General features: G+C 41.8%; 1 protein-coding gene across 1 annotated transcript in view; it reads right to left on the reverse strand.

Annotated features, from left to right (window-relative positions):
* The window catches only part of ARVCF (ARVCF delta catenin family member), a 245,667-nt gene that overhangs the window by 72,670 nt on the left and 146,878 nt on the right, over positions 1–26,119 (reverse strand). The window contains 3 exon segments of the mRNA XM_030958635.1: positions 4,986–5,386; positions 5,388–5,597; positions 14,257–14,415. Of these exon segments, the coding sequence (XP_030814495.1) occupies positions 4,986–5,386; positions 5,388–5,597; positions 14,257–14,415 (770 nt within the window).

Here is a 26,119-nt window from a genome sequence, read left to right on the forward strand (position 1 = left end):
GTCTTCCTCATGTTGTATCTCTTCTCTTTGCCACACAAAGCTCCTTGGTCTCATTACATTTGTCAAAAGGAAACTTCAGAGTTAGAACTTCAAATGCAGCACTGTCGTGACCAAAGAGTACCACGTAAGTCTTGTACCAACAGCACTAATTTTAATTGTCAGTACTTATTAAATCTGAGTGGAAATACCTGAAGTCAAGAATTAATCATTAAAAAGAAAAATTAAATAAGATGACAATCCTGCTTTAAAATAAGACAGCATCTCTCAACAATCGATAGAGAAGAGGATAAAAACAAAAACCTAAGTATCACACTACTTCAGATTCACACAACCAAATACACTGATCAAGGCTATGGAAAGTTTAAAAAAAAATCAACAGGGGAAGCAGTTTACCAAAACAGGTCATCCGTAGAGGAGCAGAACAGCTGCTCAGGCAGAGCAAGGCAGAAATGCCACAAGCCCCATCACCTCTCCTTCAACAGAGGGCTGGAAGATCAGACTGGCAGAGCAAGAAATTCAAAAGCAAGAATCTATCAGGGCATTAAACACACCCTGATCACCAACATATTTACACACTGGATGAGTAAAGAAATCCTCTTTCTGAGTCAGATTGGTGCAGTCTAAACGAGATTTTTCACTTCCACATCACTGGAGCAGCTAGGCTGGGAAGGAAAAGCCACTTGATACAGGACAGAACTACCAAGAGCCTCAGCAGATACTGCTCTCAGGAGACCAAGAGCTCTCTCCTCTCAGGACTGAAGAGCTCTGGTGCTGCGCCAGAGTTGCTGACTGCAAGCATCCTGCCTTCTGTCTGTCTACAGCAAGGCAGCCGAGTTTTTGGGATGCCATGGGTCTCACTAATCACCTGTCTCAGGGAATTGATCAAAACACATTCTAGCACAGCTAAAACTGGGAGAGAGCTTGTGGATTTATCATCTTCCTTATGGCTTCAACATAGGCACATTTGAGTAAACAGGTGAAGGATTTAAACATTTAATCCTCAACAACTTCTACATGTGTTACATTCATTACAGTTTGCAGCTGGTGTCTGCTTTGGATAAAAGACCAGAAAGGCTTGGGATTTCAGCAGGAAACTTTGTGCCAAACACTGAAGAGGAGATGTAAAGACTTTGCAGAATGAGATTCTACTTTTGCCAGGCTCTGTTCCCTGATAGGATACACAGGGGTATTCAACACTGGAGTGAATCCTCTGCTGAGGCAAGCCTGAGTTATGGACCATATGGTTAAAACACCAAAATCCCCTTAACAGGAAACACCTAAGAACTGCCAATGGATGAGCTGACTCGAGCTGCCTCCTGCCACATCAAACTCTGCCATTCATCACCTTCTGCAAGCAAAATATTATCAAACTGAATTCACGCTAAGGAAGATACTCAGAAAAAACCCAAGTAATTTTCAAATTGACCACAATGCTTGCCTCACCTTGTTTTGCCCAGGAATGTCCATAAAATCCTGCCCCAAACTAGACAACATCCTAATGTTGCCCACATACATTTGGAATGAGTGAACGTAGGCCAAAAGTGCTGACTCAAAGTTTTATCTACAATTACAAACCTTTATATTCTGTACTGAAAAAAACACCAGAAGAAGAATGAGACTGACATGTATGGTGTTACCAGTACTCTCACTGTCTATACACAACAGCAGCAATGGACCCACTGGTAAAGGTATTTAATCTAAAATTTGTCTCATTTCCTCGTAATAGTAATTTGGACTGTGAAGCGACCACCAAATACAGTCTCGGTGTTTTAAACCTGGCTTCTGGCATAGATAATTTAACAGTAAAAAACTGTTTTGTTGTTGATTTAGTCAACATTAAAAATTTATACCCTGTCTAGTCTGGAACAGTAACACTGGCAATAGCTGCTCCAGAGCCCTTAGGGAAAAAAGAGGTCCCATGAATGCTCATACAAGTGCAGAATGCAGAGGTCCACTCTGGGAAGAAATCACCACCCATGCATGAAAAAACTGAACAGAAGTTATTTAAATCAGTAAGATGAATTATTACTTGCCATTTCTTTCAATTTCTTTCTTTGTCTGTGTTTATTTCAATTTAATAATTAAGAAATATTCAAATAGTAGTAGGGATGTTTTTTGTGAATAAAGTATTCAGTAATTCCTGCTTCTCTTGCAAAAAGAACTATATATAAAACATCCAGCACACAGTAAAATTAGATGTTTTTAAAAACTATAATAAAACACTTTAGTATAATAAAGGGAACCTGGTAAATTAAGGAAAAAAGGGCAGAGACTCAATTAAAGATGTGTAAATACCTTCATAAGCAAATTTGAGTAACATTGAATCAATACTATACACCCCAAATGCTTTTTTCTAACCCCAATTTATTATGTAACCTGACTTATACCAAACCAGAGCATAAAGCTGAGGGGAAGAACAAGAAGTGCCAGGTGCTCTTCAGAAAGTGATGTGTCTTACATGAGGAGAGACTCGGTATGAAGGAAAACAAGAAAGCCCAGCCACAAGCAATGATGAGCCAACAGAGGGAATATTTGCCTTTGTGCATTTATCTGGATTTGGAGATGTTTGTGAGGAGGCACATTTTTCTCCAATTTAAAATGAAATATAAGTAGCTTAAAATGAGGCTGGTGATGACAGAAGAAAAGCACAAATAGGTATTTATCTCTGTGATCAAATGGAGCAGGCAAGAGCTGGAAAGAACAATCTGTACTTGTAATCCCCCTGCCTAGGACCCCCTCCAGACACAGCTGGGCTCCTCATCACACAGGGAATCAGACTCACTAACACAGATTCCCATGAGAAACCTCCACTCAAGCCCTCTCAGAACAGGAACTGACAGTAAAGACTCTTATTTTACCTTTTAACTACTCCCTAATGAAGCAGCAGCTACTGGGAAGAACATGAGACAAAGGCTCAGAGAGTCATCAGTGCAGAATTCTGCTCAGGACAGGAGAGGCCCAAGCTGAAAGTCGGTGCAACATAGAACAGCATCCAACAGAGTTGTGGTTAAACCTGCTTTACACATTCTAACTTTTTAAAAATCAAAAGTGACATCAATTAATCACATACATTTAATCATTTTCACATAAATAAAAATTTTAAAAAACTAGAGAGGAATAATAAATTAGCAATTACCCTCATCTAGTACAAAGCACTACTTGTAGTCTTTATTTTCTTGCAGATCAGTAGCATATCTGAAATGCAGGTTTATTGAATTGTTCAAGTATTTCTTTGAAATGTCAAAAAGTAACTGCTTATGAAGAGGCCCTCATACAATCTTCTTATGTTCTCAACAGCTAAAGTTTGCTGCCACAGTCAGGCTAATTATTTGTCAAAGCCTCTTGATCACATTAAATATGGAAAAATCTCATAACAAAAGAAATGTAGAAGAAAAATTATGAATTGGTCCTATCCAAACTGCAAGGAACAATAAATCAAAAGGATGTTTAATAAAAACACCGAATTTTAAAATGCAAATTGGTAGGTTCTAAGAATATATTTAATTATTCATTTTGCATACAGTTTGAAAAATGCTAATAAAAATTTAAAAGCGTTGATGCCTGACTTCTTTTAGCAAGAACTGTAAACTTGCTTAGTTCAGGGAAGCACAAATCCAAGTCTGATAGATTGAGCAGGATTCTGGCACCCACTGGGTGCAGGGATTTCCTTCAGCCCCATAAAACAGGGATGTGATTCCACTGCTAGGAAAACAGGCAAGCCTGCAAAATCAAAGATGTCACAATGGACTTGATGGGTATTAGGGGAGATATGCCTTGACACCTTTTCATTTTTTTTTTTAACTCTCACAAGTATAGATGACAATCTGGAAGTGGTTGATTCTAGCTTTCGAACGAACTTCCAAAACAGGGACGGAAAACAGAGCCACAAAAGCATGAATGACATAACATCTCCATGGAGGAGGACTCTGAGAGGACAAAGAGGCCCACACAAATCCCACCAACAACTGCTGCTGATGCAGCAAAGCCTGGGGCCAGAAATGTTAAGTCTAAAGACTGTCTGTACATAGAGACAGGTGAACCTAGACTCTTTACAGCTCTGGAAACCATTTTAAATTAAAAAGAAAAGACTGAGAACTAAATCTATCTCAAAACACGAATCATGAGGATATGACTCCAAGCAGGCACATGTAAAATTTGTACACCCCTCAGAAAGCAAAGTATTGCAAGTTTTTCAGGTCTGTACAAGATGCCTTTCAGCTGAGTAACAGGACTCTTTTCCCAAGCCTGGGGGTTTTTTACTTTTTCTCTCAAATGCAAGAGCAGATAGTTGTGAACCAGTACAAACAACTAATACCAGAAAATATGGCGTAAAATAGAATATTCCTTAGAAATCGGGCTGAACCAGAAGTAATTTTTAACTGGTCACTTTAAATACAACACAGATAGTCTTTTCTCCCCTTCTATAGGCACAGGACTAAGACGTGTGAGGTTCAGCAGAACCTGCTCAGATAGCAGAGGGTGTGTAGTTAGCACAGGATCTGGGCTGAGGCTGTCATACACCTCACATAACAGCATGGCACCCCTTCACCACCAGGAATCAGCTCATCTGCAACCCCAACCAGCTGTTCAAAGCTTTTGTTTGGCAGATGTGCACACAACCAGACCTGTCAGGAGTCTCACAGATCACAAATCCCTCTTTTCACCTTGCTAGTGTGGGACGGCTCTGGGACAACACTGCATTCACAACTCTTTTTTAGGAAGAGGGGAAAATAGTAACTTAGCCTTCCTGAACAAGTTCATCCTTCTCTGTAAATTCAACCTGAACTAAGCAGCCCAGAATCACTGAAAGGGCCCTTGGGCCCCACCCCTCCCTCTCTTCCATACTTCATTTGTGTTTTCCAGTCATTTATGGGCTGTTTTTCTGTCAAGTAATTCCAGAACACACCAGATCACAGAGTTTGAATGTACACGATCAAATAAGCAAAAGCTGCAGAACAGCACTGTGAAAAACAAACGAGTTTTACCTTCCTTTGTGAGGCCTTCCTCTCTCTGGCACACCTGCAGACGTCCTCCTGTTGACAGTGGAGTAATCCGGATCCAGTTCATACCCTTCATCGTCCACTCCCAGGCTGCGGTTGTCATCCTCCAGTCCGTAGGGCTCCGGCTGGAAGCGCTCGGGCTGGGAGCGGTTCAGGTCAACGCTGCTGCTGCCCACGGGCACCTGGGGCTGGGCCACGGGGCCGTAGTTGTCCCTCCTGCTGGGCAGGGTGAAGCTGCCATCGTCGGGCCGGTAGGTGCCCCCGGGCACGTAGGCGTAGCGGGGCCGGTAGCCGACGCCCCGGGACAAGCTGCCGTAGCTGTCCGAGAGGTCCCCGTAGCCGTCGTGGCCGATGTAGGGGCGGTACTGGCCCTCGTGGCCCTCAGGGGTAGGAGTCGTTGTAGCTGTTGTAGGAGCGGCTCAGTGTGGACGAGGCCTGGGGGGGGATGAAGCGCTCGCCGTTCTTCAGGTACCTCCTGTCGATGGAGTCTGTGTAGCTGCCCATGGGCGAGGAGCCGTCCATGGCGGGGAGCCCGTCCGGCCCCAGCGGCACCTGCCGCACCGTCCTTGTGGTCACTGTCTTCACCATCTTGGTGACCTGGCAGGAAGTAGTGAGGAAGTAAATGTGTTAATGCTCTCCTTGCTGCATAATGTGGTGAGACACAGGGACGTGGAGGAGTGGAAGGAGAAGAGAGCTCCAGAGAGCAAACTCCTGTGGTGCGTCTGTAACACCGGTGCAGCCATCAGCTCACCTGTTAGCTTTTGGAATGAACAGTGGAAAAATACTTTGAAAAAAGCACTCTGGGCTCTTACTATCAAATCAAAACCACTGCAGCCATGTGACAGCACATGGAAGCAACACAAAGTCATTATACCAGTTCCAATTCCCCCAAAATGTTTTCAGGAGACATCTGTCCTAAGAGAAGACTTTACTATGATCTGGAGCCACAGCCTATCCTCCCACAGCTACAGCACAAATACCACATCACGTTCTCTAGTTTAACAAAAACAGAGTTATGTGCTTCTGCCTGATCTGGATCAAGTTTGCACCTCTGTGTAATTTGATGGAGTTCAAATTTGGCAATAATATTTAGGAAACATGATCTTGAACAGAGAAGTTTTGGGTTTCAGGATTGTGGACAACACACCTGCTTTCTCTTTTAAGATATTATTTAAGATATCCAACCAACTACCACACAAGCATAACAGGTAACTGTTGTCATTATTTTGGTGACTAACAAATTTGCAATAATGAACACTACCACCACGTTGTTTTTGCAACTGCAGCTACCTAAACATCCTAGACAAGCTTGTTTAAAACACTGGAGAAAAATCTGCATACAAATAGAGCTTTATCTTCACTTCCATAAATCACATTTCATTTCAAAACAGAATTCGCAAAAACTGAAAATAGTAAATGTCAAGAGGGCTCTGTATTCAGGGTTTCTGGCTGAAGGGTAAGAACAAAGAGTCCTTAAAACTTCGCAAGAACCATCTGCCTTTGTGGCAAAGGTCTGGTAATCTGTTTAAGCCAGTGCTGGACAAAAGCCACTGTATTGCCAAACTAGCAAAGGCCTTCTGTCTGGGTTGGTATCTGGGCTCCATCAACTTCTGTACTGCCTTCCAGAGTGACCAGCAAAAGATCTTTTGGGAAGAATAAAAAGTCCAGCAAATGCCAGTCTATCCTTGGTAGCCCTAACCTCCAAAAAATTACTTTAACCTATATAAAGTTACCCTAATCCTAATAAGTGCTGACTTTTCAGCCCGACCAAGCAACAAAACAGCACATCCACAGAGAGAAGAATCAACCTACCTGACAGCATTACACACACCAGGGGAAGAATATAAAATTGGTAAAAGGTATTTGGGGTTTCTAAACTATTACAGACATAAATAAGCATCAGCAAATGACACTTCTTCATACAAGTCTCAGAATGAAGTGCTACATTCAAGGGAAATGTTAACCACAACATGTATCCCTGGATTGCTCAGTGGCTCTGAAGTCCAAAAAATATTTTGACCTACAGCCTCCGATTTAAACGTTTAGATTGGCAACAAATTAGCCAAGCTACTGCAAAGCAAAATAATTAGACTACACCTCTTGAAGTTGCTCCAGACATGTCCTCTAGCCAGATGTTTTCACACAGAAACCCCAAACAGAAAAAAGATTCACCCAAACAGCATTTCTTTTTCTACACACATCTGTGAGCAAATGATACTTCAACATAATGAAGTAATGAAATCCTACAAGACTGAAAGCAGCCCAAATGCCTCTCCACCAGCAGTGTAATTAACAGGAACACGATGCTGAATGCAGCACAGCCAGGTACTAACACGACCTCTGTATCTAATTTGAGCCAGAGCTGAAAGAATTTTCCTCATCAATACAAAGAGATTTCCTCAGCAAGTAAACATCAGCAAAGATGCTACTTCTTCCATGCCTCTGAGTCTTTTCTCCCTTTTTCAAAGCACACATTTTAATAACTGGAAGAAAGGAAACTAGAAACTCAATATTTATTTAATGACATACAATCCAACAGGGGTTTTTGTTTGTTACCTGTGTACAATACTTCTCCTTTCCACTCAGTTGTCAGCGTGACCACTGTCACAGCTTTTATAAACTCAGCAGTGAGAGGAGAGAAAGAGTTGGCAGAGTTTACAGTAGCTCTTTGTGAAGTGGATACACACAAAGCAACACAGCTCAGTGTTCTCCTACTGAAGTCAGAAACAATACTTTTATTCAAAGTACCATATTCATAAGTGATCCTCTAAGAGCAGAAAAAGCGACATTTCTCAGGCCTGAAATATGCGAGTTTTGCAAAGCCATGACAAAACTGGGTGCAAAATGCTGGGCCTTTGTGTTCTTGAATTTGGGAACCAGTAATGGGAATAACGGGAATAAAGGTAGATGTCAGCAATTTGATGAATCAGAAATGGATACTCATGCTCGGAAAGGAACAAGGAAGGAGCTTTCTAAATGCCAAGAAGTGCGCCCTTGCATAACCTCACAGAGCTCTTCCTTCCAGCACCACACAGCAGATCCAAGCCCAAGCACAGCTTTTCAGACACGAGCTGCCACCCTTGCTCAGTTTGTCACTTGTCATTTTTCCTAAAGCTGTTAAAATCAGACAATAGGAAGTACCTAACACACCTCCTGTGGCTGCAGCAACAGCACAAAAGGAGGAATAAACTTTGTTCTGCAGGATCAGGTCCACCTTCATCAAAGACTTGCTCCATGTCATTGGTAAACAGGATGAGGTGACAATCACAGAAATGTTACAGCCAGGACAATTGTCTCCAAAGCTGCTACATGTACACAAAAACCACAAAGCCGAATTTCAGATCACTGAAAATCACCTCCTAGACAATGTGTGACCTGCCAGTTACCCTTAGTGAGTTTTTCACCATGCTCTGGGGTACTCTACAGAGTATTTACAGAAATTTGGGGTTTTAGTTTAAATTGCCAACAGAATGCAAGGGATTCGTTTGCAGCTTATATCTACTTTGCCTTATTTTCCTGTCTTTCAGACTAGCACAGACAGGCTTTCAATGGCTGTGGCTCATCAGAAACCCACACTCAGTGTCAGGCAGCACAGCACATGTAAAAACACGTTTACAGCATCAGCACAGCTTCACCTCTTACTATTTTCTGAATGCTGCGCCCCGCAGCAAACACAAAGTATCAGGACAATCAAAACCACCTTGGTCAGACACGTAAAAAGGAACATTTCACTCAAGCATTAAAGTATGCATTTCTCATAGTATAAAAGCACTCAGTAATGCTAAAGGTGTTATACCGGGGCAATCAAACAGAGCCATTTTATATTTTGAGAGAGAGTATTTGTACTCATGCTTCATTTGTCAGGTAGAGGCATTGAGACAGAAGATTTATCATGTGATAAACAGATTTTGCTGCTGACAGGACAATAAAGGGAAGCTTTTTGGCAGCAATTAGCCAGCACACAGATGAAGGTCCATCTAATGAAAGGTTTCCAAGCAAAAGAAGAAACCCAACCAACAAACCAAACATGTTTATTTCAGGAAATCCTGCTCAAGGGAATATTTCATTTATATTTCTTAAAAGAACACAGGCAATCTTGAGCAGCTGACAGCATAGTAATCTTCTCTCCCAACATTTTTGTGGTTTCCTTAATACTGATGCATTAGCCAGAGAGAATGAAGCTATTCCAAATGGAAGTCCCAACAGACTTCCTTATCTGAGAGACACCTGATCCTTCAGATGCACCCAACCTTAAAAAAGATTTATTAGCATCAATTCCTCACTGTAGATGTGCTGTAATAAAAAATGTAAAGTTACAAGTTACTTTGAGGGTAATTTGACTTCCTCTGTTTACTTTCCATCCCTAAAGAAAACCTGTGTAAAAACGTTTTTTCAGCCCAATGACAAATCAAAGATGCTCAATTGTTTAAATGCCCCACTCTTGGAGTACCAGAAGAAACCTTCAGAGTACTTCCCTATGAAGAGGCTATCTGAGTAGGTTTACAATATATCTAAAATTCTTTATGAAATTCTTTATTCTCTGTACAGCTTACCAAGATTTCAGCTACAGGACAAAAAAAAAATTCCAATTTATTTACTAGTTCACGCTCTCTGCAGCCAAAATTTTGTGATACTTCAACTCAATGCTTTCACTGCTGCTCTCCACACCCCAAAATCGAAGTATACTTTGGGTTTACTGACCTTACCATTGTTTACCCCACAAATAGCAATTATTTTAGCAAATAATTCCCTTACAGGCCCCATGGCAATGGTTTCACTAATTCCGTTTCTGGAAATACATGTGCCAATGGAACATAAAGGAAATATTCCCACATTTGAAGCAGCTTCTTCTTGTATTTTTCTATTTCCTATTTATCTAGGAGGATGGGAGAAAAAACATGAAACTATCCAACAACTGATTTACTGGATGCATGCGCACATGGTACAAGTAGGTGCCTCAGTGCTCAGTCACAGAGGAGTGAAGACAGTACCAAGATTTCTGTGCAACTGGACTGTCATGGTCAAGTGCAGACATCTTATCTGTAATTCTGCCTTCCATTTTGTTTCTGAGGTTGGTTTTGCTTTGCCTCTAATTTTTTTTAAATAAATTAACTGCATTATAAAAGCTGGCAAGGATAACAATCTTCTTGAAGCTGTTGTAAACCAAGAATCAGATGAGAAAGAATACAGGAGGATCTGAGCATCGTGACATTTCTGTGAGCTTATTTTTGAACTATGGACTGTAAAAATTTATCAGCCCATGCAGGTTGAAGCTATTACCTTTCTATTAAATGCTGTGGAAGAACTCACCCTGCAGGTTTTCAAAACAACAGCTGAAATCTCTCCTCTTCAATTTCAAGCCTAGTATTTCACATTTTGAAAGAGTCCTCAACTTCAGCTAAAATCCATTCTGGCTCTAGTGCCTAATTCCTTTGAATTTCCTCCAAAGTTTCAAAGAACTGCCTCTGGGGGTACCTGGCACCAGCACAACCCAGAGTTTTGGTAAGAACCACTTTCCTATCACAGGTGTTAGGAAGTGGGAACAGCAGTTAATCACTGCTGGGAGCTGGACCTGCTGACTATTGGAAAGCTCAAAGAAAATGGATGGACCACAAATTAAACAACTTTGTATATAGATTGATTTCCCAGTTTGCTATGATAAAACATCAATTTCAATGAGTAACAGTGACCTAAATATCTCAAATCTTTTGGCATTTCAAAGACAAAAACAAAAGGTGCCCAAAAAAAGAAAAAAAGGTGAACTTTTACACAAACACACACACACGTCGCATTTGTTTTACTGAGTTCTCTTAAGCCACTTACAACAGGCTCCCTTTAACACCTGGCAGTGCTCCAGCCAGCAGCAAGAAGTGGAAGTCTCTCCCCAAGGTGACTTTCACTGTTTTAGCTTGATGGGTATTTGGCTTCCAGAGATATTATAAAGTTGAAATGAAGCATTATCTCCTACATCTTTTGTGCAATGAATGCTATGTAGAGACTTAGTATAACACTAAAAGAATAACAGGTAGGAGAAAATTACCCAGAGATATCTCATTTTGAAAAGGCAGATGTTCTCTATTTAAAATATGTCAAATATTAAATTCTATTACGCCTTCTTCCTGCTTCACTGCTACAGGCATTTTCAAAGATGAGGGAAAAGCAAAGCAAAACTGTCAATGCATCTAGATTAAGGCTGTTTACTTAAAACACTATTGAAAAGAATAACCTCTATAAATTACGGGTTTGAAACAACAGGGGAAGGAACAGAGAATAAAGCAACAGCAGCATCCAGGAGCATTCATGTTTACAGCCTTTGCTGTGCTGGATTTCAAGAGGAAGAATTTCAGAGGCATTGCTCTCCAGCAAGCTAGAAATTCACACAATTTAACAAAAATAAGTGATAATTTCCTTTTAAGAATCCAAAAATGGCATAAGGTTGACAAATCCCCATACAAACTATCCAGCAAAGAAAGAATACATTTGAAAAACATCCCTGGTCTCTCTGGCTCTTAAAAAAACATGACCTGTGTTATTTTCTCTGTCACAGGAAGCATCTTATACCCCACTTTCTCTGCAAGACAGATATGCTGGAGATTGTGGCTGACACTGTCCAGCAGAGCCCTTAGTTATAGACACAACAAAAACAGGCTCTAAATCCTTCCCTAAAGAGGCCTGGAGCAAGCAGAGCAATGCAGAGCATAAAGGGCTATTGCTCAGAGGTAAAAGAATAAAAACTTACCCTCCCTGAGCACAGTGTGACAATCTCAGCTTCACACTGGGGAGTCTGACAGGAGATGTGAGGATTCCCAGAACAGGAAATGCTGCTCCTCTGCAAGGACCCAAGTACCACCTGCACACTGAATGTAAGGCCAGATTCATGTGGGGTGCTTTGGTTTGGGGGGGATTTGTTAAGTGTATTTTCAATTTCTTTAAATCTGTGAGGGGAACAGGCAGAGACACAAAACTGCAGCTTTTGGGCTCAACACCTCCTACTCCTGGCCAGTAGGATGGCCAGCAGCCACGGCTGCATCTCCCATGCCAGGGAGATTTCCTCAGCATCCTCCTCTGAGCAGCAAGGTCAGAATTCTGTCACTGCACACAGGTACCAGGCAACTTAATTTTCTCTGTAAGGCTCTCACACACAATAGCATGAGCTATGAAAGGAGCATCATGACACCTATTAGAACTGATTGTGTCAATGACAATTAACTCCAGGGCAATTAACTGATGCTACTAAACCCCAGTGACACAGTTTTCCTTTTCACAGTCCCTACCAAAACAAAATGCAAGTTGAAGACCAAACTGATGTAAAAAACTTGTAAAATCTGACCTCAGATTAGTATCTGAGAGCTGTTAAATCTATGCCTTTTTACCATAGCAAGGAAAAGTCAAAATAAAACCATTTCAGAGGCAACAACCCCAGCAAAGTCTCAGCACCTCTTCTGAGAGTCAGGGCTAAGCCAGGCTGTGTTTTGACATTTCAGAACCACTTTTCTCAACAACTGGGTTTTTAGTATTTTTTGTGGGTCCTTGTAGCAATGAATTACTAGGAAACAGCTCCAGGTAGTACTTCAGCTGCAGTCAGTGGCATTACTTGAAACAACATAAATAGAGAATAAGACAGCTCCACATCCCACCCCCATCCTGGACACACTTCAGTGCCTGCCATGACCTGCAGTAGCACAAGAAAGCCCTGCTCTTTGAAATGGAACAGTAGCTCCAGGGTTGCTGTTGTTTTTTTTTTTATTTTCCTTTCCCATATGCAGCCACAATGGCTGTTTTGAAGCTGCCACTGTGCTCTCCTGTGGGAAGATGGAAGAACAGGAGGTCCCCCCCAACACAGAGGAGAAAATCACACCTCTGAGCCATGACAAACACACAGCTTTTATCAGTGCCACAACTATTCCAGACAAACTACTTCACTCCATGTGGTACTGTTATCTAGGTGAGGCATGGCCTCACCTCTATTTTTACAGTCATAGCTATAATCTTATGCCCTTGCAGCCTCCTAAAACTATGCACTACTATTAGTACATATAAAAAGGTGTCCATCCCCACTGTAATTTTATCACTTCCTTCCTGCAAATAACAGTTGTTGCTGCTGCCACTAGAAAGAAAATAGCATTTCTTTCATGTAAGTCACAAACTAAATACATTAGATTATTTGAAGAGCTAATAAAAATGCAGGGGTTTTTTGCTCATCTGCTTTTATTTTAAGACCTTAATCCTCTTCCAACAATCAGAAAATAGGCCAGTTATATTTACCTTGTAACTAACTGGAACAACTATTAAACCAGATACTCAGTTTATTATCATCTGTACAGGCCTACTGACCTCAGGAAATCAACATTTATTTACTTCAACTTGAGGATCTGATGTCTTGAATAGATATCCTAGAGGACTGCAAATCTGGAACACCAGTGAAAATAAACACTGATTTACACCTCTCTTCAACTCCAGAAAGCAGTTGAACAATTCCCTCCCATTTTTTTAAATCAACCCTGTTTAGAAGTTTTTAAAACAGGAATCACCCTTCATCTTGGTAACATTTCAGTGTCACTGAAAGCATGCAAGGCAGCTGTGAACACACAGCACCTGCTCAACCGAGACGGTAAAATTACCTTACACAAGAACAAAAAGATATCAGGAAAATTAGAACACTTGCAACACCCATAATCCAGCCAAACCTGAGAGGTACAGTCACTTGAGAGCACACCCAGCTTTCCCCATGCATTAGGAGTAAGATGCCATTCACAAGATTGTTGCAGGTTTTAAATGCTATGGTGTTATTTACATAGGCTGTTTCTTGTTCTACAGGACAAAGGCATAATCATAATATAATGTTATTACAGATTGTGACTAATTTAAGACATTTTCCTCAGCCAAGCCCTACCAACTCATCAATTTTTGTCTGCAGGGCAATGCTGTAAACTGCTTCAGTAGAATGAAGTGAATATTAAAAGAATAAGCATCCTGAGGAGGGGTTCTGGTGTTTTTGTTTGGTTAACTTGGATAATTTCTACTGCTCAGTTCACAGCTCCATGAAGAGCAGTACCAGCACAGCTGATAGGGAGCAATCCAGACACAGAGGTGAAACTGAAAAAGCCCTGAACTCAGCTCTGCTGGCAAACACGATGCTCAAAACCACTGAGGATCACAATAGCATGATTGTCATCACTCAGGCTACTCCCTGCTATTTCTACTCCATGATTAGATGGCACTTTGCCACTTTCCTCAGTGGTTGTTAACCTCTCACCTTGGTTTCAGTTCTCCTTGTGGTTCCATCTTCAGAAGTGACAATAGACACGTGGGAAGTGGGAGTGCCTGGGTCTTCCTCCACAGTAACTGTCTCTTCCACCATTTCTTGAGGCTCTTGCATCATTGCTATTGAAGTCTGGTTACTGGGGCTTTGTTCCTATAAAGAGCAGGTAAAAAAAAAAATTAACTTCTCGCTTCTACCATCATGGTGTAACTATTCCAATGATTTCAGCTTCCTTGATTGAAAAAAACCCACATTTTACCCAACAATTTGCAAGCAGAGATTCAGAGAAAGGAGTATCTCCTGTCAGACAAGCTTGCTGCAACTGTGCTGGTATGACTGGGCTCAGTGCAGCAAGCAGAAATCATGTGAAGCATCTAACAAGTACTTCATATTAACAGGCAACAGACTAGCAGACTATCTTAAATTTAAATCTGCTTTACGCTTTCTCAATGACCAGCACAGAAGGAGTGGAATTTTTCTCTGCAAAAACATTCTTTCAGTTCTGCAGTGAACAGGCCCACTGGCTTTCAGAGCAGTTAATCTTACACACCATTGAAAGTTTCTCTGCATTTCATAAAGTACACTCAGCTGGAGACTAGAGTAAAACATCAACATCTACAATTAAACAGACACTTCTCTCAAACAGCCCAAAGCGACGAAAATTAAACAAAAACTTCATGGCTAGAGATTAATTCCCTGAAATGCTTCCCTTCCTACATCCTCACTAAGTCTGTCAGGTCTAACTGGCCACAAGCTTATTTAAATTGATAACAGATAGACAACATAATAAAATCTAAACAGAAAGCACGGAGATCAAAGGCAGATTCTTGCAGGGACACTGCCTAAAGAGAACACTCTGCTGCTCGCCAGCACCGGCGTCTGAACCTTCCTTTTTCTTATGCAATTGTGTGTTCCAGCACAGAAATCAGAGAAGCTCCCTTTGGAAGATGAATGTCTTTCAGAAGTTTCCCAGCAAGAGGCCAGTAAAGAACCAGCTTATGCACTGAGAACTCAGACTTTTGCCCAGCATCATGAATCCTCAGCCACGTTAAATGAAACTACAAACTGCTCAATTCATGACAAGCCCTGAAGGTATCCTGCTACAGAGGCTTTAAAGCCAAAGCAGGGCTTCTGTTGGCACATCCTGTCAAACAGACACTCAAAGAACATCCTTTATTAAGGACTATATACACCCACACACACATTTTTACATACATATTTTAAAAACAAAAACCGGAAAATCCAAGAAGAATGACAGAGAGTCCAAAACTGCAAATTGAACACACTTTGCCAAAAGCAAACTCTGGACAAATCCACTCTATCTCTTCACATCACAGGAAAATAAAAAGGCTTTGGGATTAAACTGTTGTAATAGAACTGCTCAGCCTAACTACATAAAGGTTTAAATATTCTCCATGTGTGAACAGCTTCATCACCAGGGAACTACAGAACTACATTTTGTATCATTTAGAAAAACTGCATTTCAACCCAGCTACAGCCTTTGCATTTCCCCTTTTGCTGTGCCATATGACCTTTTGCTGCTGATGTCTCATTAAGGTCCACATTTATTTCTTTTTAAACAAGCTGAGATGTCTCTGCCCAGTTTTCCTTTATTTACAGCTGTATTCTGACCTTCTGGAACTCAGACTTGAGTTGGAAAGCCACTCCCATCTTCAGGTAAGCACTAATATTAACCAAGACCATGACATAAGCCTTTGCCAATCACCTCAGTCAAAATGCAACAGACATAGCCTTCAAAGGTAAGGCACAGAAGTGATACAAGCAGGCACTACTTCCATTTCTATTGAAACCACAGAATAACTCAGGTTACAGAATCAATCAATGAGAATAAGGTTTCTGAAATCCTAAAGAAAATCACTCCTTCCAGTCTGCAGGACTCAAATTATTAATGGCAAATAACTTATGATACATGCTGAATTCCTCATGGTAGAGTTCAGATGGCACATCGTGCCTTCTGTGCATGGCTCCAGAAGGGGAATTGCTCCTGCAATAAATACATTATTCTCTTCACATTTTTCTTGAAGATACTGTGTTATAACTGCAACTCCCTTTCTCACACCCCACAGTGAAGCTTTCCTGCAAAGAGAATAACTTACACAATACTGCAATAGAGTAGAGACTCAGAACTTTTATTCATCTTCACTCAACCAAAGCTTACCAAGAACAAAGAAATCAGTTAGATGTAGAGGGTTTTTGCACAACACCTTATCCCTGTAAAGCTCACCACTGCTTCAAGGTGGGGCTTTCTCACTCCTCTCACACATGTATGAACACACACAGCTCATCCACCACCTTCATTTCCAGCTGCACTTGAGGTGCTGGCATCTCTTTGTTCCCCTCTAGACTTTATACAGCCAGTCTCTGCTTTCTGATAATAAACCCGAGGAGATGGAAGGTGGAAAGAAATATTTTGTTCTTCTAGCTTTTGCAATACTTTTTCTTTATTAAAAAAAAAAAAAATAGAGAGCCTGTCTTTGTGTTCAGACTGCCTGTGGGCAAAGGAAACCTTAAAAGCTAGGCACTTAAACATGAGCAAATTGCAAGCTAGAGCATATTGACTTTAAATGAGCGTTGTGCTGGGTTTTATCCTCTGGCTGCTTCTAAAATGAAGATTCAGGGAGATATGGTACAGATCTGCATTCCTATAAGAGAAAACTATTGTTAGCAAGAGACTGTCCTAGGCATCAGAAAGGCTAAAAGCTTGTGAAGCTCAAGGTAGATATCTGAACACAGACAGGTGCCCAGCCAGCATCATCTGTGTCTTCCTTGTTACTGTGTAAGCTCCTGAGGAATGCAGTGAGCCAAGGGGACAGCCAAGGGGACAGCCTGGCACCCAGCTCACCCCTGAACTGCCTGAACCAGGTGGTTCTTTGATCTCCAAACCCAGTCCTTTCTCTACGTCGCTAGCCCAGAGCTGTCACAAGCTAACATTAACGTAAAGATGCAAAGATTTTGTTATCTGTTTTTAGACGCCATCATTAAGGATTTTAGGTCATCACAAATTGCAGAAACTGGGACACATTACCCCTTTCAACTACTTCCTCTGTGCTCAGCTTCGAAGTCAGTATTTAGGACGCTCTTTTTTGCTAAATACACCTCAGGATCTCAGACTGCAGACATTTGGCAGGTATGGCTAATTATCCAGAGTAAACCACAAGCTGCTGGATAGGGCTGGAACACAACATCCCTAATGAATAATGCTACCAGTAGTTCCCTGCCTGTTAGAAGAAGGTTACTTCCAGTTCAAAATAACATATATTCATTTACCTTACTGGAGGCTTCCAAAGCAAAAGCAATGAGATTAAAAATTCTACCAAATTGTAAGAACAGATTCCAGAGCAGTTATTGCATGTGGTGTCAGTAGTCATGACTCTTCCTTTTACTTTTCTGAGACCAAATGAATCCCATCCTGTTGATTTGTACTTGCATCTCCAGTGTGCTTTAAAAAAGCCAGGCTATTTACAACACAAAGCAACAATCAATTTACCTCCAGCCTGTAAAAGTTAAGTGCAGATGAAACAGCTAAAGACCTTGTAAAATAAGCAAGAAACATAAAATAACAGTAATTCTTGTTTTGTTAAAGAACAGTGATTTATCATTTAGGGCACATATCTCCTAGGGCTTATTTTGCATTAGACTACTATAGCTTCTGTAATCATCACCATTTCAATTCCTAGTGTTGTATTTCCATCAAAGCAGCTATTTTATATCTGTTTTAATAAAAGAATAACCTCCCCCAGGAGGATCAGACATCCTACTTCAAGACAGTAAACAAAGTTCTTTATTCTCTACCTATGGAACAATTTTAAACAGTCTGGAAATAATATAAAATTGCAGGGGCTGATTATTTCCACTAAAACAGCCTCTCTTCAAGAATACTGAAATCATGTACATCAAATCTTCATTGTCCCCAAGATCTCCTCTGTTCTAAAGATTGCAGTGCAGGCTATTCCAGCTACTCCTTACTCCAGGCTACAGTCACATACCAGATTTGAGGGTTTTTGCAAAGCACAAAGGCTGGATTCTACATCAGTGGACATACTTGTCCTCAGCCAACCCCAGCACAGACAAAGCTCAAGTGTATCAGCTCCTGTGAAACACATTACAAGTCTGGGCATAATTAATGGCATTGGACAACAATGCTAATTGAATTAAATGTGGATTCTCTCTCCTCTACTACTCTTTAAATTACTTGTTAAAGCTTCAATCTCTGCAAAGCACGAGATTATTTCTAAGTGTAAAGCAAGAGAACACTGGCTCTGCTGGAGTCAAGTCTCAGGCTGATGTTGTGCCCCAATGGTCTCCTTCCCACTCAGGTCTGCACTTCCAGCTCAGTCATGTCCTCAAGCTTTTATTTGCTGAAGGCATGTGGAGAAAGACACAAAAGGCAAATCTGCAGGAACACAGCTGCTGAAAAAAAAGTCTGTCTTGAGATCTGCATCAGACTGGGACATCAGAGAAGAAGGAAATCACTGATGGAATTTGTTGAACTTGGTGTACTTTAGGTAGACATTTTCTAGTACAAGATCAACTCCAGCAGCTAAAGACTCTCAAATCTGGTTATCACAACCTCCTGCCTTGCCAGAGCACCCTTCTTTCACCACAGCCCCAAGATCCCTGCTGTGCTCTTTGCCCTGATTTGTCCTGAGAGCTTTCTGTGCATCTCAGCAGTGCAAAAGCTGAATTCCAAGCTGAGCAGCTCGTGCCCATCACAGCCTGTGTCACCTGAGGGGCAGCAGTACAGAAGACCTTCCCACTCTTTCTAGTTTGTTCTTCAAAATCAGGTGAGCCCTCATACACTGCAGTGCTTGCACTACTGCAAGGCAGGGCACCTTCTGCAAGCACATGGAGACCTGAAGTTCAAGGAGTGCCACAGGCTGTTTCCCCCAGTTCAAAAAGCACAGCAAGGTCCAAGTCTCAGCACCAAAGCACAAGTACACAGCCAGACCTACCCAAATTCTTCATGTCTGGGGAAACATTGTGCCAAAACTGGGATTAAATGATGGCACACTAGAGCAGGATGGCTCTAGAATAATAAAAAGCACATGGACCAGCCTGTACCGAAACCCAGGCACACATGATGCTGGAAGGGGAGTCTACAATACAGACAATGACTTAAATATGGGAATACATAAATATCTACTTTGCTGCAGATAAACAAACCTCCATTTAGTAAACGTACTTTTTTGTTTTCTCATGTGAAATAAAATGTGGGGTTTCTATACATAAATAAATATATATTTATGTATATGTATGTATACAATGGGTTCAGTGCACTTCCATGTGAACCCAAACACATAAACCTATGAGAAAGCTCAGTGCTCTGCTGGAGCTCTGACAAGCTCTCCCCTAAGGCTGGTCAGTGCAGAACAGAAGGGAAATGTTAGCCCCAAATGAAAGCAGGCTGTCCTGGCACGGGGTACCAGAATGAACTCAGCCCCACACCACAATGCACCAACTGTTTCCTGAACACTTACACACTTCCTTTGTCCTTCAGAAACACACACGACAAGCAAGGAACAAATAATGCCAAGAGCTTTTAAAGCACCAAGGTTAAAAGGACCATTTCAGCAACTGGAGAAAACCCTTCACTACAGGAGCTCTGAAAAGCCACAAAGAGGAGCGGGTTTTTTGGGAAGCAGGCATGGTAATTCACCCTTTGAAGGCATCACACCTTTCAGGGAGAGCAGGAGGTGAAGGAGAAGGAATCAAAGGCCAGCCAAGGCCTGGAGCAGCAATATCCATCCCTCAAGTACAGCAGGACACACTGGGGCTCTGTTCAGCCACGCGGTAGCTGCCCATCAACGGGCAAATCCAGCGCCTGCCCCACGGTCAACAAAGAGCCTTTTATGCTATTTTAAACAATCTGAAGTGTCTCAGTTAATGGAAGACCGGGCAATTGGCCCTCAACTATTTCTAATTGACTGGAATGATGGATGAAGCTAAAGGGAAAGCTGACCCACTGAACTTTTCCATACAAAGCTAGGAAACTGAAGGAGATTGTAAACAGTTTATAAGAACGAGAAGTGGGAGAGGCAGAATCCCAGAGGCTTTGCTCCTCTCAACCTGCTGTTAAGTTGTTTCAGACTAAGGAAAACAAAGAGCTTCAAGTCTGAGCAACAAACAAAAAATACATGGGAAGGCCTAAACAAATAGGGTATTTTTCCCATGCTCTCCTCCCCTTTCTCCAGGAGCTGTTTAGCACTGCCATGCAAGCTGGTCCTTTGAATCAGAAAGGGCAATTTGTCACTCTGACAAGGTGTCTCTCAGGGCTCTCTATTGCCTTGCCCTGTTTTTCAGATTGACTGGGTGTTAACCACGGATGTCAAGACATTACATCTCAGTCAACTTCAACTGATGGGATGATATGCACTTAAAACTTGCATGTTAATCAGTGCCACTACATTAAGGTAATGCTCAGGAAACCACACATGCTCCTGGATTTTCTGAACAAAACCATCACCAGCAGCTTTGCGCTGCAAAGGGAACAGTGCTGCAAAGTGACAGAGCGGTCTGCTCACCTCAACAGCTCCTGGGAAGGAAGTCTGAGGACACACAACTTCCAGATGGGGAAAGGGATGAGTAATAGGTTCAAATTCACACCATCTAACTTTAGGTAGCTTAGCAAGGTATCTAAATGCAGGATAACTGACTTCTTTCCTGTTAGTCAGAACGAAGAGGAGGAGTCTCAGAGAACAGAACTTGCACAGACTAAATTACTTTCCTGGACACATGCAGCTCTTGCCACTGATTCTGCACAGAAATGATATCAAGTGCTTCAAGACAGCATTAAAGCTAGAGGACAAATCCAGGCCTCAAAGCCCCAGTGTAAGTACTCTGTGTAGAAGCCAGAATAGGACAAGGATATCACAAGTAATCATTCAGTCCCATAGTCATAAAGTCATAACCCTTTTTCTCCCAGTAGTTCAGCAAGATCAAGTAGTAAAATAGATGCATAAGCCATTATTTGTAATATGAAAATTATATAGGACAAAAAAAAAAAAAAAAAAAAAAAAAAAAAAAAAAAAAAAAAAAAAAAAAAAAAAAAACACCAACCCCCAAAAAAGAAAGAGCACCTGGCACACAGAGCTCTCCTTCCCTTAACTGTGGACAGCATGGCCAGTGTTTATCTGGACAGCCTGCCCAGTAGGAAACTGAGCAGGAAATTATTGTTTCTCACCAAGATTCGTACAGAGAGTTCACTGCAATTTGCCAAACCTCCCAAAGACAAATACAATGTAAATCTGCATGCCTAATCTTTGACCAAACCCAAAACAGATCTGACTTGTTTCCTCTCTGGAGTCTTTCAGATGAACTAACCAAGGCTAAATTAGGGAAACTTTTAGTGGGATGAGGTTACATCATGGATTATAATTTTCCACCAAGCTTCTTCCTTCATCTCCACCTGCTGCCTCTACAGCACTGGCATTAAGGGTGGTGAGGAATGACTAATTTTACATTCCTTTCTGCAAGACAAGCATTCAGATTTCATTTCTTCCAGGCCCCACAGAGTTTGGATCACAAATTGAATGGATGCATGTGTTACTAGAGATCAAGTCCACAAACTTACATGCACATGGGAGTCAGAAGTACAAGCTAGGTCCTTCATCTAAAACAAAAAAAACAACTGTCAGTTTGGCAGGTGAGAGCAGGTTTCTTTCTGCAGTCTGTGTGTCCCAGACTCTACCCCAGCCACCTTCACACATCATTAGTGAGTTAAACCAAAGCCTGCCAGACACAGCCAGTTCTAGGCTAACACACACACACGCCCACTTGCACTGCTACAAAACTACCTTAGAGAATCGCTTTTAACTTCAGGGCAGATCTAAACCATCTCTGCATTCTTTGAATTACAACCAAGGCTGGAGCATTATTTGAGTGTCCTAGGAGCCATATCACATCAGTGTTAAATTTAACTCATCTCCTCACCCACCCACAATCTTGCTGGTAGATATGAACTATGCAACAAAAATGCTTTTTGTGAAAAAACATACAACGCAAAAAGCAAAAAAATCCAAAAAAACAAACAAAAAACCATTTTCTAATCCTGAGGGAAACAGAACAAGCAGACCACTGATGATTGTTTAAGCCTGCATTCCAAGAAAACTGTTCCTTAAAATAAATGATTTCTCATTCTAGGGAATACAAAGCAATTGACAATAAATCCAATCACCCGTCTCACCAGGACTGTGCCTGCCAGGGTCTCCCACTATAAGCCCCAGAGCAGCTCTGCCTGGCAGTGAGGCAGCAGGACTGCATCAGCCCACACAGCTCCCCAGGAGATGACCCCTGGTAAATCACACACTGCTTCTTCCCTCTGCATCTCACCCTGTTCCAGCCCCCCACCAAAGCCATGGCCTGCACACAGCACAGCAGGAGGAGGTGAGCACCTCTGAGCCAGCCTGGCTCCTGCTGCTGGGCAGCCCCAGGGAGCAGGAAAGGGACAGCAGGAGAGGAACTGTGCAGGAGGGCCCTGGATAGGTACAAATCCATTGGAACACCAAAAGAAACAAACAAGTCAACAAAGCCAAAGGCTGCTCTGGCTGCTGTAAATCTTCCAAATGGAAGGGAGTCCAGCAGAAAGACAACCTTCCCAAGTGCAATGCAGTTACTGTGCTATTTCAACTACTCAAGAGAATTCACTAATGGTTTTTTGTCCAGCAGTCTGTTTATTTCACACATTTTCTGTTTATTCCCTAAGACTGACCTTATTACCCCTACTTGTACATGGCCAGACCTCACACACTGGGAAGAGGGCGAGTGCCTGTGCTAAACTAGCAATAAACAATATGGAAAGAAAAAAAACAAAACAAAACAAAAAAAACCCCACCCCAAAATGAAACAAAAAAAGAAACCCCCAAAGGAAACCACCAAAACTCAAACAAACAAAACCACCTCAAAACAAAAACAACAAACCCGAACAAACAAACAAACAAAAAGTGAGCACTTGGATATGAGGGAAAATGCTCCATAAGAACACATTCAGCTCTCATATCCACAGCTGTGGAAGGATGTGGATGCACTGCAGTGGGCTCAGAGCTAACAGAACAGCCAGAGAACAGGATCAGAGGTCTCTCTTTCACACCTAAGGTCCAGCTGCTAACCTCAGAAGAAGGTCAAGGAGTGATTTGATTACAGGTCAAGTGCCTAAAGGTATAATGGAAAGCTGGTGGAGAGCCCTTCAGAGAGAAAGGTTTAATCAGTGCCAGTGTCTGAAGACTGACAAGACACACACATCATTTAATTTTAAGACAGCAAGCGTGAATTGTGCAAGTAAAGAAGAAACACATGGAAAAATTTTGCTGCTGAACAGGTTGGGCCTAATTATTTTTAAGAAACATGTTTCTATTTACTCAAACCTGATAATGGAGAGGTGCTCACCTGCATGCACACAACTGCTCACACTTGACTGCTACAACACTCTGAAGATTTTTCAGGCTAAGAATAAATTATTTAAAGCTTGTGAAGGAATTCCCCATCCCCCCCAGCCTGCCCTCAGTAAACTACACTTACAGGCAATAAAGAGATTTCTGTCAGCCAGAGAAGGGGCTAATGGTGCCTGTTCATCTTTTGCCTATGGAGTTGCCTCTCCTCCCACCAGTGAGCGCCTTCTCAGCTGTCAAGCAGCACTTCAAGCAAGGCCAAATTGCAAACCAGAGCACTGTGTCAACTGAGAAACCACCACTGCCCAGGAAGGACTGTGTGTCCCATTCCCCAGCCTTTGGTGTCTGCAGCACAGCTCCCAAAAACCTGTCCTGCCAGCACAACTGAAACAGCTGTGGGACAGCAGGAACCAGGAACTGAAGGGGAAAAGAGAAGAGGTGAGCACCATTTATCCAGCCGCTGTCACCTAGCAAATGAATGGGAAACCACTGGCTCCTTTCAGTTTATAATAAGAGTGCTCAATATCGACAGGCACCCATTCAGCAAGGACTGCTATTACAGCATGAAGCTCAAAAAGGAAAAAGTCATTTAAGCTAAGGTGCAAGTCACTTGCCCAGAGGTAAATACCTTCACCAGCAAAGTAAAATAGCTCTCAATTTCTTAGTTAAATGTGTTTGGCTTTTTCCATTTGTCATCAGCTCTGGCTAATGTTCCACATACTTGCTGGAAATAGGCATCTTTCTATGACCACTCACTCCTCCTGGCACTGTGTATACAGTCAGCTCTTCTACATTAAAGCACTGGAATTGTAAAATCCTATCACGTTTGCCAAGCACTCAATTATTTACATGGTACCTTTTGATTATTATTTCTGGTGTGTTTTTATTTGGGACTTCACAATGGAATTCAAATATGATGAATACTGAGACAAAATGCAGCCCAAGAGTCAGCAGTCTAAATCACTTTTAAGCAGGTTCTCAGAGGGCTTTTGAGATAGAGCCATTTCTCAATTAAACAGACACAGATCCAAACAAGAGATCAGGATGAAATTAAGGACTTGCTATTAACAACCATCAGTCACAAAACTAAACTCATGCTCTGAAGGCTGCACTTCTCTGCAGTTGGCAAGACAAGCTGTTTGAACCTAAGGACAGGACAGCTGCACTTCCCTCCCACCCCTTGTTATGGTTTTATGCCAGAAAACAGAACTTTTAATTTTTCCAGAGAAGCCTTGCCAAGCTGAGGCTGCAAACAGGATATGGTATGTTAGTAAACTCCTAGGCAGCTTGCTCACAGCCTGGCCAGAACCACTCTAAGTGCCTAAATCCCTCCATGCATGCTGGCAGCAGTGACAGCCTCCCTTTCACACAAATGATCCTCCTCTGTTAGACTCCTTTTGTAAAAGGCCTGCACAGGCCATGCCATTTTCACCCCTCCTGGCAGAGTATGCAGCACCCAGGTACCCAGTCTTGCCTTCTCTCCTTTATAGGCTCTCCTGTGACCCACCTCCCCTACTAAAATTTTGGCAGAAATAAACCAAAGTCCTCCATAAAGCATGAGCTGTCCTGGGATCATCTGCACACACAGCTGTCTTTCCTGGAGTTCAAATAAAGTTGTTTTATTTTTCTCCCAATTCTTTACAAGGAATCAAAGATAAACATTCATCTCACCCACCTTTTTTAACAGTAAGACAGACTCAATCACTACAAATCCAGAAGCAGCAAGTCCACCACCCACTAGGAACACCCTGCCATAAACACTGTTCCTGCCTCAGGACTCACCCTGAGCACAGCTCTGGGAATATTCTCAGAAACACACACTGGCAGGGTTCACCCTAGTTGGGCTTTCAGCTTATGGGTTTATTTTTTTCCCAAGAGAAAGCCAGTGTCTTTTAATTTCTTCCCAGAGTCTCCAGCAGCAAAAAACATCTCCAAAAAGGTGCTGCTGAACCCACAAGTCAGATTTGCTGACTTGGACTAACCCATCACTCGATTATATTAACAAATTGTTAACAAATAAATTAATCTGTCAGAAATCCATAATATTCTACATCTCAGCTTGCTAAATCAGGAGTATTACAGTTAGTAACAGATAAATATATGCATGGAAGATGGTAAGTTTGGCAAACAGTTGCAAAAGCAATGCTGCAGCCTGAAGAACAACAGAAAAAGATGAACAGAGGAGAAAAAGCATTACAAAATGCATGAGTCTATCCAGGGAGGGCAAAACCAAACAATAAAGCACGTCAGGGAAAAGGGAGGACAGATAAAAATGAGAAGAGACAGAACCCATAAATGAGAAGAGTGTCATGTGGAAGCCAAATCAGTGGCTTTCACATGAAAAAAAAGTGGCAGGAAAAGAGAAGGAGGGGGAAAGTATGAAAGAAATATTTCAGTTTTTAATTCCATCCTGTTAACACTGCTTTTGTTCACCACATAAATCTTTTGGTGAG

The sequence above is a fragment of the Camarhynchus parvulus genome, chromosome 15 (genome assembly GCF_901933205.1).
Source record: "Camarhynchus parvulus chromosome 15, STF_HiC, whole genome shotgun sequence".
NCBI classification, from domain to species: domain Eukaryota; kingdom Metazoa; phylum Chordata; class Aves; order Passeriformes; family Thraupidae; genus Camarhynchus; species Camarhynchus parvulus.